General features: G+C 38.4%; 1 protein-coding gene across 1 annotated transcript in view; it reads right to left on the bottom strand.

Annotated features, from left to right (window-relative positions):
* Positions 1-688: 688 nt before the first annotated feature.
* The window catches only part of RXRG (retinoid X receptor gamma), a 102,880-nt gene continuing 90,211 nt past the window's right edge, over positions 689-13,357 (bottom strand). Inside the window, exons 7-10 of the mRNA XM_007480684.3 lie at positions 12,486-12,618; positions 10,347-10,438; positions 8,651-8,756; positions 689-996 (exon numbers count right to left, since the gene is read on the bottom strand). Coding sequence (XP_007480746.1) covers positions 849-996; positions 8,651-8,756; positions 10,347-10,438; positions 12,486-12,618 — 479 coding nt within the window. The 3' untranslated portion in view covers positions 689-848. The remainder of the gene's footprint in view (positions 997-8,650; positions 8,757-10,346; positions 10,439-12,485; positions 12,619-13,357) is intronic.

A 13,357-nucleotide genomic window follows, 5' to 3' on the forward strand; every position in this document is an offset into this window, starting at 1 on the left:
GTGCCCAGCACATTAATAAATGGCCCTTAATAAAATGCAAGTTGACTGACATGCATGATATGAAGAAACAAATATTCAGTACTGCCAACCACATTCTTTGTCCTTAGGGATGTACAATTCAGAGAAATTCCTGTGACCTGAGGATGGGAGTTCTCAGGCTGGTGACAGTGACAGGCTTAAAGACTGGCTAGGTAAGGCTTTGGTATCTGTAGAGAAAGTAGGATCCAGCTAAGTACCAGATATGGAGTTAGGAAAATCTGAGCTCAAATTTGTAATTTTTAACTGTAGTCGTGTGACCTTAGGCATGTCACCTCTTGCTCTCAATTTCTTCATCTGTAAATGGGAAGAGAATAGGCATTTATATACCTACTATCTGTCAAACACTACACTGCTGAAAAATATACTTGCCCAATCCCCCCAGACACCTCCTTCTGGTACAACAGTGAATTATTTAATACAGTAACACATCTCATACGACAGCAAATGACAATGTCATATATTATTATTTTTTTATTTTTACTTCTTTGTTTTCTATGGCAAGTGAAAAAATAATTTAACCCAGTTATATGTACAGAGTGTTTGGTTAGTGACCCGAGAACCATCAGAAAGGCCAGAACTCCTCAACCCCTTTCCACCAAGGAACAGTTAAGTTTATCATCTATGCAAAACTCCACCTAAAAAGTTCTCATGTGTAAAAAGGCTTTCTTTATTACAAGCTGTCTGTCACATTACAGGGATGGGAAGAGGGTCAAGGTTGGGAGGCTGGGAGGAGGATGTGCAGAAGAGGGGGATCACAGGATCCTGGACCCTGGAGAGTTCCCAGGTATGATGGGCTACAACTGATGGGTTCAGGTAATCTGGAGGGGAGTTTCCAGCATCTCCATGAGAAAAGTATCAATGGGTGTATCTCCAATAAGCTTGAAGAAGAAGAGGTGTTCAAGACATTTCAAGCCGATGGACCGGAGTGCTGGGAGTCGAAGAAGGAGCTTGGCAAATCTGGAAAAAGATATTCAAAAATGGGTGACAGTGATGTTAGTGGGGCAGATTTTAGCCACAAGGAAGACTTTTTAGTATATAAAAAAAAGCATTAACCACCTCTGAACTTCATAGACCCCTCAATCAAAAAAGACTTATTGCTAACTCTCTCTAGTTAGCTAGTACAATGACTAGAGCTCCAGTCCTGGAGTGAGGAAGCCTTGAGTTCAAATCCAACCTCAGACACTTTCTAGCTGTGTGATTTTGGATAAGACACTTAACTTCTGTTTGTCTCAGTTTCCTCATTGATAAAATGGGAATAATAAAAACACCTACCTGCCAGGTAAACGAAATGAGATAATAATTGTAAAGTACTTAGCACAATGCCTTGTACATTGTAAGTAATATATAAATGTTAGTTATTATTATTATTACTATTATTATTACTAAGTACCCAATACTGTACTAAGCCTCTGTGGAATGGGAGGGTGAGGTGGGGAGACAAGAGACACAAGAGGAATCCTAACAATAGCTGGCAGTTTTATGGGGCTTCAAAATTTACAAAGCACTCTTTCCATGCCATCTCCTCTAATCTCCTAATAATTCTCTGAGGTAGGTGCTTTTATCATTCCCATATTACAGATGAGGGAGCTGAGGTCAACAGCTATTAAGTGACTTGCCCAGGGTAACACAGCTAGTAAGTGTCTGAGGCTAGATTTGAAGTGAGATCTCCCTGACTCCAAGACTACCACTCTATTCCTTAAACCATCTGTCTATGCCTCAAGAAAGAAAGCGCTGTCCCTATCCCCCAAGTTGAGAAACCGTCGTTGAACTGAGTTGAGTCTAATGAAGAAACAAGACACACATAGACATATGTACCCATATACACACATGTGCATATGGACCCCACATATGTGCATGTGAAATGTCAGAAACTTCCCAGTCATTTTCAAATCATGCCACCTGCATGCCGGTCAACCTTATCAGCCTAACACTATAATTCAGTCTGTGCTGTGGAATTCTGGGCTATGATAGGTAACCTTTAGCCTTATCTGTTCAGAACAAAGTCATCACTTGATTCCTAGCCATTTCCAAACCATGCCATCCCACCAGCAATCAATCGTTCTAGCTCCGCGTGTATGCTGCCTTCCTCATTAAATCTTGGGGAACTCTTTGAAAGCAAAGCCTTGCTTGGTTGTATTTGTTTCCCCAATACTTAGCACAGTGCCTGATAGCTGGCAAGCACTTAATAGCCCATGACATCCCAAACTATATCTCTTTCTTAGTCCCAGAGTCCTCCTCATCCTAGAAATATCTCTAGTCTAATACCTTCTTCCTCCAACTGGTGAATTTTCATTTAGAAACTCCATTGGAGAAAGTACCTATAACTGATCTTCGTATTCACTTCTAACCTGACTTATTTCCAGTTTCCAAATTGTTAGCAATAACGACATGTTCAGAATGAAAGGATCCAAGAATCTAACCCACTTGAGCCTCTGTTTTTCTTCTCCAGCCTTGGAGAAGAATTTTCCTGGGTCTCCACCTATTCACCCATTCTCCATCCAAAGCCCTGAGTTCTTTTCTTCAATAAAGAATTAATGGTTCTAATATAACACTTTTTCCCTATGATATGCTCCCAAGTTTAAAGAATATTATTTTGGAAGTGGGATAATTCCAGTCCATTTAGAAGAGAAAGCATAAGGACCCACAGGGAAGCAATTTGTTCATCTATGATAGTAGTTCCCAACTACTTTGTTTGCAGATGCCAATGGGTGAGACAATATCATTTCAGGGAGTGGGTGCTGCAGAATTCTCAAAATATGATTTTTACAGGAGGGGTGGGGCTGCTATTCCAAATAGGTTTGGAAATCCTTCTCTATCTACATGGACAATTGGAAACTTCAGGCTATCATAAAGCTTTAGAGATACATTTCAAATAACTTCAGGCATGATAATGTATGTTTGGGGGAAAGCCATATCATTGAAAGTCAGGAAAACTAGCTGGCTCTGCCGTTTACTGACTGGGTGACTTTGGACAGGTCACATTCCCATCTCTGGGTCTCAATTTTTTCATCTGAAAAATAAATGGAGTTGAACCAGGAAATTTCTAAGCTCCCTACCAAATCTAATATGCTACAATTTGATGAAATATTCAAATTCACACCCTTACTTTTTCAGAACCTTTTATAATAACAAAAATATCTAACATTAATCTTTAATAAATAAATAAATTTATTTGTTTGGAATAACTAACACTTCTGTAGCACTTTAACATTTACAAACTCTTTACAAGTTTTATTTCATTTGAGCATCACAATAACCCAGAGATGTAGGTGCTATTACCCCCATTTTACAGATAAGGAAATGGAAATTGAAACAGGTTAAAAGATTTGCCAAGGGTCATCACATAACAGCAAGTTTCCAAGGGGTGGTGCTGTGGAGAGAGCATTTGTCTTGGAATGAAAAAGACTCATTCATCTTTGTGAATTCACATCTAACCTCACATTTCCCCATCTGTAAAATGAGCTGGAGAAGAAAATAGCAAACCACTTCAGGATCTTTGCCATGAAAAGTTCCCAAATTGGACCACAACTGATGTTGGGGCAGTTAGGTAGCACAATGGATAGAACAGCAAGTCCCAGGTCTGGAGGACCTGGATTCAAATCTATCTTTTATACTTCTTAGCTGTGTTACCCTGAGCAAATCATTTAACTCCAATTGCCTAGCCCTTGCTTATCTTCTGTCTTGGGATTGATATTGAGAGAGAAAGAGGGGAGAGACAGAGACAGAGACAGAGACAGATAAAGAGACACAGAGACACAGAGATACAGAGAGACACAGAGATACAGAGAGAGGGAGACACAGAGAGACAGAGAGAGACAGAGACACAGAGAGAGACACAGAGAGAGAGAGACGGAGAGAGTATAGAAATAGTTTCACAGACAATTCAGCATCTATATAATTCAGTTTAGGTTGGATTTTTCTGGGTGATTGGGGCAACCTAGAAAACTGCTGAGTATCACTAAGGTGGATGCCTATGCCCCACCTCTGTGAGTGCCAAAAGCCTTCAGACATCGTGCTTCATTTTCTCTAGATTAGCAAGAGGACTTAACCTAGGTTTGTGTACAGATTTGTAAACATATCTTGATAATTATTGCAGTAGAATTGGTTTCCTTTGTAATACCAAGTATTTCATTTGATGTATTGGAAACCATTATTTTGGAAGAGGTCCTCAAGCATCACCTGGCTGCTGCCAAAGTTGTCCAGGACACAAGGAAACTGAAGAATCCCCGCTCTCTCGAGATCAGCCGATATAGAAATAGCAGCGCTGCTGTTTGCAGGTCATTAAGACAATGGCATTGCTGTACCAATGTGTGCACCCATTAGACAAGGTCTTGACCCTTACTTTAGGGAGCTGAGTTTGTGCCACTGAAAACAGCAAAATATTTCCCAGGTCTTTTTCCTTTCCAGGATTTGCAAGCAATAAGGAGAAGGACCAGTTCTCATGCTAAGCTGTTCAGTGTACCACTAGAGGGCAGCGCACTCCCATGGAGAAGATGACTTTGCCTCTGCTGCCCAGAGATGTAAATGATAGGAAGGTCACCAAAGCAACTGACTCTACTAGACATCACCCCTTTATGTCAGAATACCATCTTTTGTCTGGATTTCCTTGGACGGTTCTTTGCAGTCAACACCTCTATTCCTAAATTCAGCTCATGAAACTAGTTACCTCCTGGCAAGGAGTTTTAAAGATTTTATATAAAATATATACAATATATTTTATATATTCATGTTATATTGTATATCATATTATATTACATATTTATGTTTTATTTATAAATTTATTCTATTTTATTATATTATATATTTGTGTATATAGGCAAGGGGTTTATATACACAAATATATGTATAGATTATATAAATATATAGAAAATGACTTAAATAAATTATTAATATACTAGTATGTAATTATATATTATAAAAATGATGTATGTTATAGAAAATATTGTTTTCTAAATATATTTATAGATTATATAAATATCGATTATGCAAATTATTATATACAAATGTCATATATTCTATGAATTATCATTATATATTTATGTTATATAAATATATATTTATTTTATAAAACATCATTATATAAATATGTTATATTATATATTTATAAGCGTGCTAAAAATCTATTACTTAAAACTTTTTTTAAACTAGATCTATAATTTCATCAGGATAGGGAGCAACCAGTAAGAAGTTCCTTCTGCCAGTGCTTCTATCCACCTACTTTGCAACATCTAAATCTTAAAGAACTGAAAGGTAAAGGGATTTGCCCAGCGTTGTCCGGCAAATATATGGAAAAGGAATGTGTTATTTTAAATCATTTGAGCAATTAGGGGCTCAAACATCACTCCAGAAGGCAGAACTGAGTTCCATACCTGGGAGTACAAAAGTAACAGATTTCTCTCCTATATAAGGAAACATTTCACAATTTTATCATTTGTTCAGTCATATCTAACTCTTTGAGACCCCATTTGGGGTTTTCTTGACAAAGACAGTGAAGTGTTTTGCCATTTCCTTCTCCAGCCAATTTTACAGGCAAACTGAGGCCAATAGGGTCAAATGACTTGCCCAAGGTCTCACATAATGAATGTATGAGGGGAGATTTGAACTCAGGAAGATGTCTTCTTGACTTCAGGCCCACCACTCTATCCAATGTATCATCTTGCTGCCCCAAGGAAGATCTTTTTTGTTGCTTAATCATTTCAGTCGTGTCCAATTCTTTATGACCCCACATGAGGTTTTCTTTTTTATACTTTATTTTTCTCAATTACATGTAAAAGTGACCCCACTGAGGTTTTCTTTTTTATACTTTATTTTTTCTCAATTACATATAAAAACAGTTTTTAACATTTTTCAAAGAATATTGAGTCTTGGCTTTTTGTTCTACAGTATGATTTCATCAGGAATGTTAATATTTGAACAAATGTAAATATGCTATCCTTGAAAATAATATATAGTTAGAACATTAAAGGAAATCTACCCCACCAAAAAAAAGAATATTGAATTTTATCACTCCACTCCAGAGAGGGCAAGTAATCTCATATAGATTCTACATGTGCATATGTAAAACATTTTTCCATATTAATCTTTTTGTGTAAAGAAATTCATATAGAAAAAAATTAAGAAAGCAAAAAAAGTTGGCTTTGGTCTGGATACAGGCTCATGTTCCCCCCCCCCCCCCACACACACACCTCTGGAACTTGATGGTGTTGTGTTGTTTTTTTTTTCATAAGTTCTTTAGGATAGATTTGGATCACTCTATTGCTGAAAATAACTGTTATTCACAACTATTTTTTGTAAATTATTCCTGTCACTGTACAGTGTTCTCCTAGTTCTGCTTATTTCACTCTGCTTCAGTTTGTGTAAGTTTTTCCAGGTTTTTCTGAGGGCCTTTTGCTTGTCACTTCTTACAGCACAAGAGTCTCCTTTTACAATCATATACTATAACTTACTCATACATTCCCCAATTGATGGGCATCCCCTCATTTTCCAAATCTTTGCTCCCCCTAAAAAGAACTGCTTTAAGTATTTTGTATATATAGGTCCTTCCCCTTTTCTTTGGGATACAAACCTGTAATCGTATTTCTGGGTCAAAGGGTATGTATTGTCTTATAGCCCTTTGGGTATAGGTCCAAATTGCTCCTCTGATTGACCGAACCAGTTCACAACTCCCCAACAATGCATTGATGTCCAGCTTTCCCACATTCCCTCCAAGTTCTGTCATTTTCCTTTTCTGTCATGATAGCCAATCTGATAAGCATGGGCTAGTACCTCAGTGTTGTTTTTGTTAATTTTCATTTCTCTAATTAAGAGTGATAGAGCATTTTTGCATAACTATAAAGAGCTTTATTTACTTTGTATGAGAGTTGCCTGTTAATGTCCTTTGATGATTTGTCAACTGGGGAATGATTTGTATTCTTATATATTCAACTCATTTCTCAGAAATAAGGCATTTATTAGAGAAATTTGTAAAAAAAATTGCACCATTATGTTTACTGTGTATTATTTTCCATCATATTTACCTGCTGTTTAGTTTCTAACTTCCATCTCCCCCAATTTTCCCTCTTTTCTATCACTCCCATATTTGGGGAGTTTTTTGGCAGGGAAACTGGATTAGTTTGATATTTCCTTCTCCAACTCATTTTGAACATGGAGGTCAACAGAGATAAGTGACTTACCCATGGTCACATGGGTATTCCTGACCCCAGACCCATCTCTCTAGCCAGTGTGCCACCTAAGTACCTTAATATAGAATTACAGTCACACTCCTCAGCTTCATACTTTTAGAGTTGAAAGGGACTTAAAGAATAAAGACTGAGAGCTGAAAGATTCTTTAGGATCAATCTGGTCCAGCTTTGTCAAACTGAGGCTCATAAAAGTCAAGGCCACAAAAGTTGCAAGGGGTTAAAACCCTCATCATCTTATCCCATTTTCCCAACAAAAATAAAAACAACCTATAAATGACTTATGAAAAGAAATAAAGAGCTTCATCCTTCTCTGTTTCTAGGAGATACTTGTTAAGTTAGGAGAAGTTTAGAAATAGATTGAGGGGAAATAGTAAACTCTGAAGATTAAGACTGAAGAATGAGCATCTGCCTTTTTTAATAGGGAAGAGAGATAATTGATGTAATGTTTTCCACTAACCTACCAAGTCATTCTTTATGAGTTTTATCAACCCACAAATATTTGTTCAAGCCTGGACGTATGCAAAGCACTTTGATGACTGCCATGAGGGATATAAGATAACTATGACAAAGTCTCTGTACTTCAGGACAGGATATTAATATGCAAAAAGTTTTTAAAAATATACCATGTCACAAGACAGGTCATGATTAACAAGCGTGATGGCAAGAAGGTTCCATGGAGATTTTGGACATGATCTGACTCTTGAGAGGTAGGTGACATTTGAACTAGCAGAGATTGGGGAAAGTATTCTAAGTGAGAGAGAATGGAATGAGAAAAGGTTTTGAGGTAGGAAAGCATGATGAGTCAATGAAGTAAGACCACTTTGGAATAATGGGTTAACTTTGGTAAGCTATGTTTATATGGACATTGGTTTAAGACCAGACATCAACCCTGTTAGCTCAATGATGCTAGCTAACTCTCACATCATCTACAATGAAGAAGTAGTGTGTGAGGGATGGATAGAGGTCTAGCTTCTAAATCAGAAGGATACAGGTTTGAGTTACTGAAACAAACTACCTGTGTGATTATGCACAAGTTATCTAATCCCTATGTCCCCCAGTTAACTCTCTGAGACTCTAAATTACAAGTGAGTTGCCAATCTGGATCAGGAAACAGAATTACATACCAGGAATTCTATACACCTTGGAAGTGATGGAGTCTAGAAATTTCCACATCCATAGTGCCTTTTAATTTCAGAAGCAAAAATGGAAATATCAGGGGAGAGGCACTGGAGAATCCAGTACACAATGCCCTGGGGAAAAATTGCTGTTTCCTTTATACAATAATCCCCAGTCCCCTGTTCATTTTATCTTTGTCAAGGATTTACCATATGGGTCAACATGGTCCAGCCCCAACCTCCTCTTCATTACCTTCCCCTTCCAAAATATGGAGGAAATTGAAGCTGTCCACTCACATATAGGTGTTGACTCACCTGCCAGGCTGATCAGGGTATTTCTGTTTGGTGTATGCTTCAAGGGTAGCATAAACCTTTTCTCGGAGACCCTCCACTTCAGAGGGATTGGAAAGACCTTTAGCATCTGAAAAAGAAGACCAATTCAGTCTATGCTCCTGGGGAGAGCTGAAGACCAGAGGAGTTGTCCCATAGTGCTGATTCATCAGAGGGGCAGGGGAAAAACTGTGATGAAAGTTTCAAGGTTTTTATAACCCTCCTCCCTCCTTTTTCCTTGACTCTCTTCTCTACTGCCAGGTCCCCCAACTAATAATTTGGTGCTGAAACATTAATATGTTAATACTCTAATTTGTTTCCCTCTCGTGCATGAGATATCTGCATTTTAACATTAGCTTTCTAGAAACAATGTCTTAACCTAATGGGATGAATCTCTTCCATCTACTAAGTGATACACTGGGTAGATCACTAAGCCTGTAGTCAGGAAGACCCTGTGTTCTATTGTACTACTAGAACACTTCTCTACCAAAAGCCTTTTCAGTCACCTCACTGTGTCATGGAGGTGACCCTGGGCTCTCGAAGGCTAATGCCAGAGGAGGGGAGGGCAAGTTAGGGCAGACTCTTCAAGCTGAGCCCCATCAACTGATTCTGGATCCCAAAGATTAACCAATAAACAAATATTTAATAAGTGACAGGAACTGTTCCAGGACCTGGGGATGTAAAGACAAAGAATGAAAAGTTCCTATTTACAATGAGCTTATACAGATGTTTTAAAATTAGTGGTGCCGTCTTGAGCTACCTACTCCAAGACTTTTGGGACATCCAGTATGTTATCTAGTAAGACTGTATTGTCTAGGCACATATGTATGGACTACATATGGGTATATGTGTGTGTTACTAAATAAAAAATAAAAACAAGGTAGTTTGAGAGGAAGGGCACTGGTAGTTTGGTTGGGGTCAGCAAAGGTTTCATGGAAAAGGGGAATGACCATGATAAGCATTTCAGTGTTTGTTGATTGAATATAAAAATGCTTTGCAAACTCAAAATCCCCATGCAGATATAATATTATTGCTTTTATTATTATTTTTTACCAATAGCCCCTCTTATCAAAATAATTTCATGCAAGCAAGGAACATGTCATTTTTTAAACTTTCATCTTCTGTCTTTATAGTAAGTATTGATTTTAAGGCAGAAGAGCAGTAAGGCTGATACATTTGGGGTTAAGTGACATGCCCAGGGTCACATAGCTAAGAAGTATCTGAAGCCAACTTTGAAGTCAGGATCTCATGACTCCAAGCCTGGCTCTCTATCCCCTGAGCCATCTAGCTTCCCTAGACCATCATCCTCCACTGCCCTCAACATAGCATTGTATAGTTAAAACTGTTTACTAAATTGACTTGGAAAAGCTAACCTAGAAGACTGAGTCAAATAGTGTCTTGGAAGTCCATAAAAAAAGAAATAATAATCACAGTAGTCAACATTTACATAGAGGTGTACAGTTTTCAAAGTGCTTTATAGATGTTATCTCAATTATTCTTCACAACACTTCTGTGAGGTAAGTGCTATTATTATTTCCATTCTACAGATAGGAAAATTGAGCCTGACAGAGATGAGAGGACCAGGGTCACATAGCTAAAGAAGTCCTGAGGCAGGATTGGAACTCAGATCTCCCTACCCCCAAGTCCAATGCTCCAGAGGGCCTTAGTCCAGTGGACTTACCTGGGTTAAACAGGACAATGGCTCGCAGGCAGCCTAACTCAGATTTGTCCATCTGCATGTCTTTCATTTTAGAAACCAGCTCAGTGAGCACTCTATTCACAGGAAGCAAGGAGAGACAATTAGCAAAATGAAAAAATGCCAGATATAGAGCCCTCACACAGCACAGGGCAGAGAAATCCAAGGAGAAAGCCTCAAGGGACTCATTCTGAAAAAACATCTTTGGCTTTTCCCCATCTCTCTTCATGAGATGCTTTCTTGCTGGCCTCAAAGGTCCCAAAGAGCACCACTGGATCTGAATCACTTTTTATATCTCTCTCATCCAATGCAGCCAGTGAAGTCCTTTCACTTTGATTCCCCCCACAAGGGATTAATATAACCAAGTGTTTGGTTTGCATAATGTTTTGTTTTTTTTTTTACAAAATATATTTCTACCATCTGAGGCAAACAGAAGGTAAGTAAGTGCCCAGAGTCACATGCACTTTCCACTCAGGAGTTAGAAGAATTTCTTCTACCAATGCCAAGAAGCTATTCATCTGAAATTTAATCCTATGAGAATTATCCAGAGCACAGAGAAATTATACACTATACCCATAGTCACACAGCCACAGCTTGTGCAGGACTTGAACCAAGATCTTCTGGATTCCTCAACCATCCCTTTACACACTATCTTTGCACAGGACCTCTTTGCCCATTTACATAGTAAATACTCAATACTTATAAACTAATACACAATACTTATGAATCATGATCCTGGGGAAAAGGGAAGACCTGGGTTCTAATCCTCGCTCTGGAATAAACTCTGTGCCTCTGAAAAAGTAACGTCCTCTCAATTTCTTCATCTATCATACTTCTGGGTTCCGTGAAGGCTCTAGAATTCTATAATTTTATCCCATGAAGGAAAGAGACACCACAGCTAGGCAAGTAAATGTGTGTGTGTGTGTTCTCATAATAGCAGGAAGCTAGAAGTCATGGCTTGGGACCACAGAAAACGATGGAGAGTATCTGCCCCATCCAAGATCACCAATCTTCACACTAATTGCTTTTGCCTCCTTTAAAGTAATAGTTCATCCCTCTTGGGAAACTATCTGACACACACAAAAATATACAAAACTGTCTCTCTGTCTCTGTCTCTGCCTCTCCCTCCCTGTCTCTATCTCTCTGTTTCTCTGTCTGTCTTTTTCTAGCTCTATGTGTGTCTCTCTCTGTCTCTGTCTCCCTCTCTTCCTTTCTGTTTCTGTCTCTCTCTCTCTCCATAAAAATATGTGTCTGCATACTTACACACATATATAATATATAGACATATTTATTTTTGTCATTCATTTGTTTCAATCATGTCCAATACTTTGTGACCCCATTTGTGTTTTTTTTTTGGCAAAGATACTAAAGTGGTTTGGCATTTCCTTTTTCAGCTCATTTGACAGATAAGGAAATTGAGGCAAAGAGGGTTATGTGACTTGCCCAGGGTCACACAGCTAGTAGGTGTTAGAGGCTGGGCTTGAATTCACAAAGATGATTCTTCCTGACTATGGCTCAGTAATGTATCCATTCCACCACCTACTGGGCTGTATGTAAGTCTACATATGTGTATTTAAATGTAAATGCATTTATGCACACACTCACATATATATGTATATATGGGAGCAGCTCGGTGACACGGTGTATATATAGTGTTGGATCCAGAGTCAGAAAGACCCATCTTTATGAGCTCAAATCCAGCCTCAGACACTTACTAGCTGTGTGAATAAGTCACATAACCCTGTTTGCCTCAGTTTCCTCATCTGTAAAGTGAGTCAGAGAAGGACATGACACACTATTCTAGTATCTTTGCCAAAGAATCCCTAAATGTGCTAACAAAGAGTTGGACACATCTGAAGATGACAGCTATATACGCATGGGTATTCATACACACATGAGTGCATACATGCATATATACAAGCATATGTATATATTTATGCATATATAGACATGCCTATATATAACATGTAAACACATATATTTGTTTCCTTCCTTGCCATCTGAGGCAAAAAGCAAACTGCAGATGTTCTGCCTAAACACAGAGCAGCCACAGACTCTATGCTGCCAGGTCCTACCCAGAGTATAAACCCACATCCAGCAATTCGGAAGAAGAAAGGAGAGCACCTGTCAAAGATAGAGCCAACACCAGCGCTATGGGCACTGCTTCTGTGAACATGTAAACCAGTGGCTAGGAGGATTCCATCCTGCACAGACACGGAGCGATGGGAGAAGGAGGCAATCAGCAATTCATTCCAGCCTGAGAGAACAAGAAAGCAGAGCTCAGAAGGAGAAGGAATTGGGTGGAAATTGACCCCTTTAATCCACACATAATGACATTACTCATATTTAGACATTGCCTATTTTTAACCTCGCCAAAGTCTTTGTACAATTTTAGTCTTGTTTGAAGTAATATCTCTTTTATTTTATTAGCCACGCTTGACAGAGGGGGGAAACAGAAATACAGAGAACTTTTAAACCTGCTTAAGGTCATGTAGTTAAATTAATGGAAGATCTGAAAATAAGTATTAGTGTACTCTTTTTTATGTTATTGTGGCTCTCCAGTTCTATGTACCAGAGTGGCCAGGAGGTAAAGACCATATCTTCTTAGTAAATTAGTCCAGAGATATATAGAACTCTCTCTCTCTCTCTCTCTCTCTCTCTCTCTCTCTCTCTCTCTCTCTCTCTCTCTCTCTCTCTCTCTCTGTATATATATATACAGAGAGAGAGATATACAAATAGAAAGAGAAGAGAGGAAGAGAGATAGAGACAGAGACAGACAGGCAGAGACAGAAACAGAGAGGGAGAATCATAATTTGCAACATACTATGCTACAAATGGTGGAGGACATAAAGAAATATGTGATGCAATTCCTTTCCTCAAAAAGCTAATAATCTAATTCAATTTGTCTCTGCAAATAACATCTTGTACAATCATCATAACATAGTTGTTTACCCACCCACATCATCCATCTCTGCTAATCTTACTTAATTCATCTA

The sequence above is a fragment of the Monodelphis domestica genome, chromosome 2 (genome assembly GCF_027887165.1).
Source record: "Monodelphis domestica isolate mMonDom1 chromosome 2, mMonDom1.pri, whole genome shotgun sequence".
NCBI lineage: Eukaryota > Metazoa > Chordata > Mammalia > Didelphimorphia > Didelphidae > Monodelphis > Monodelphis domestica.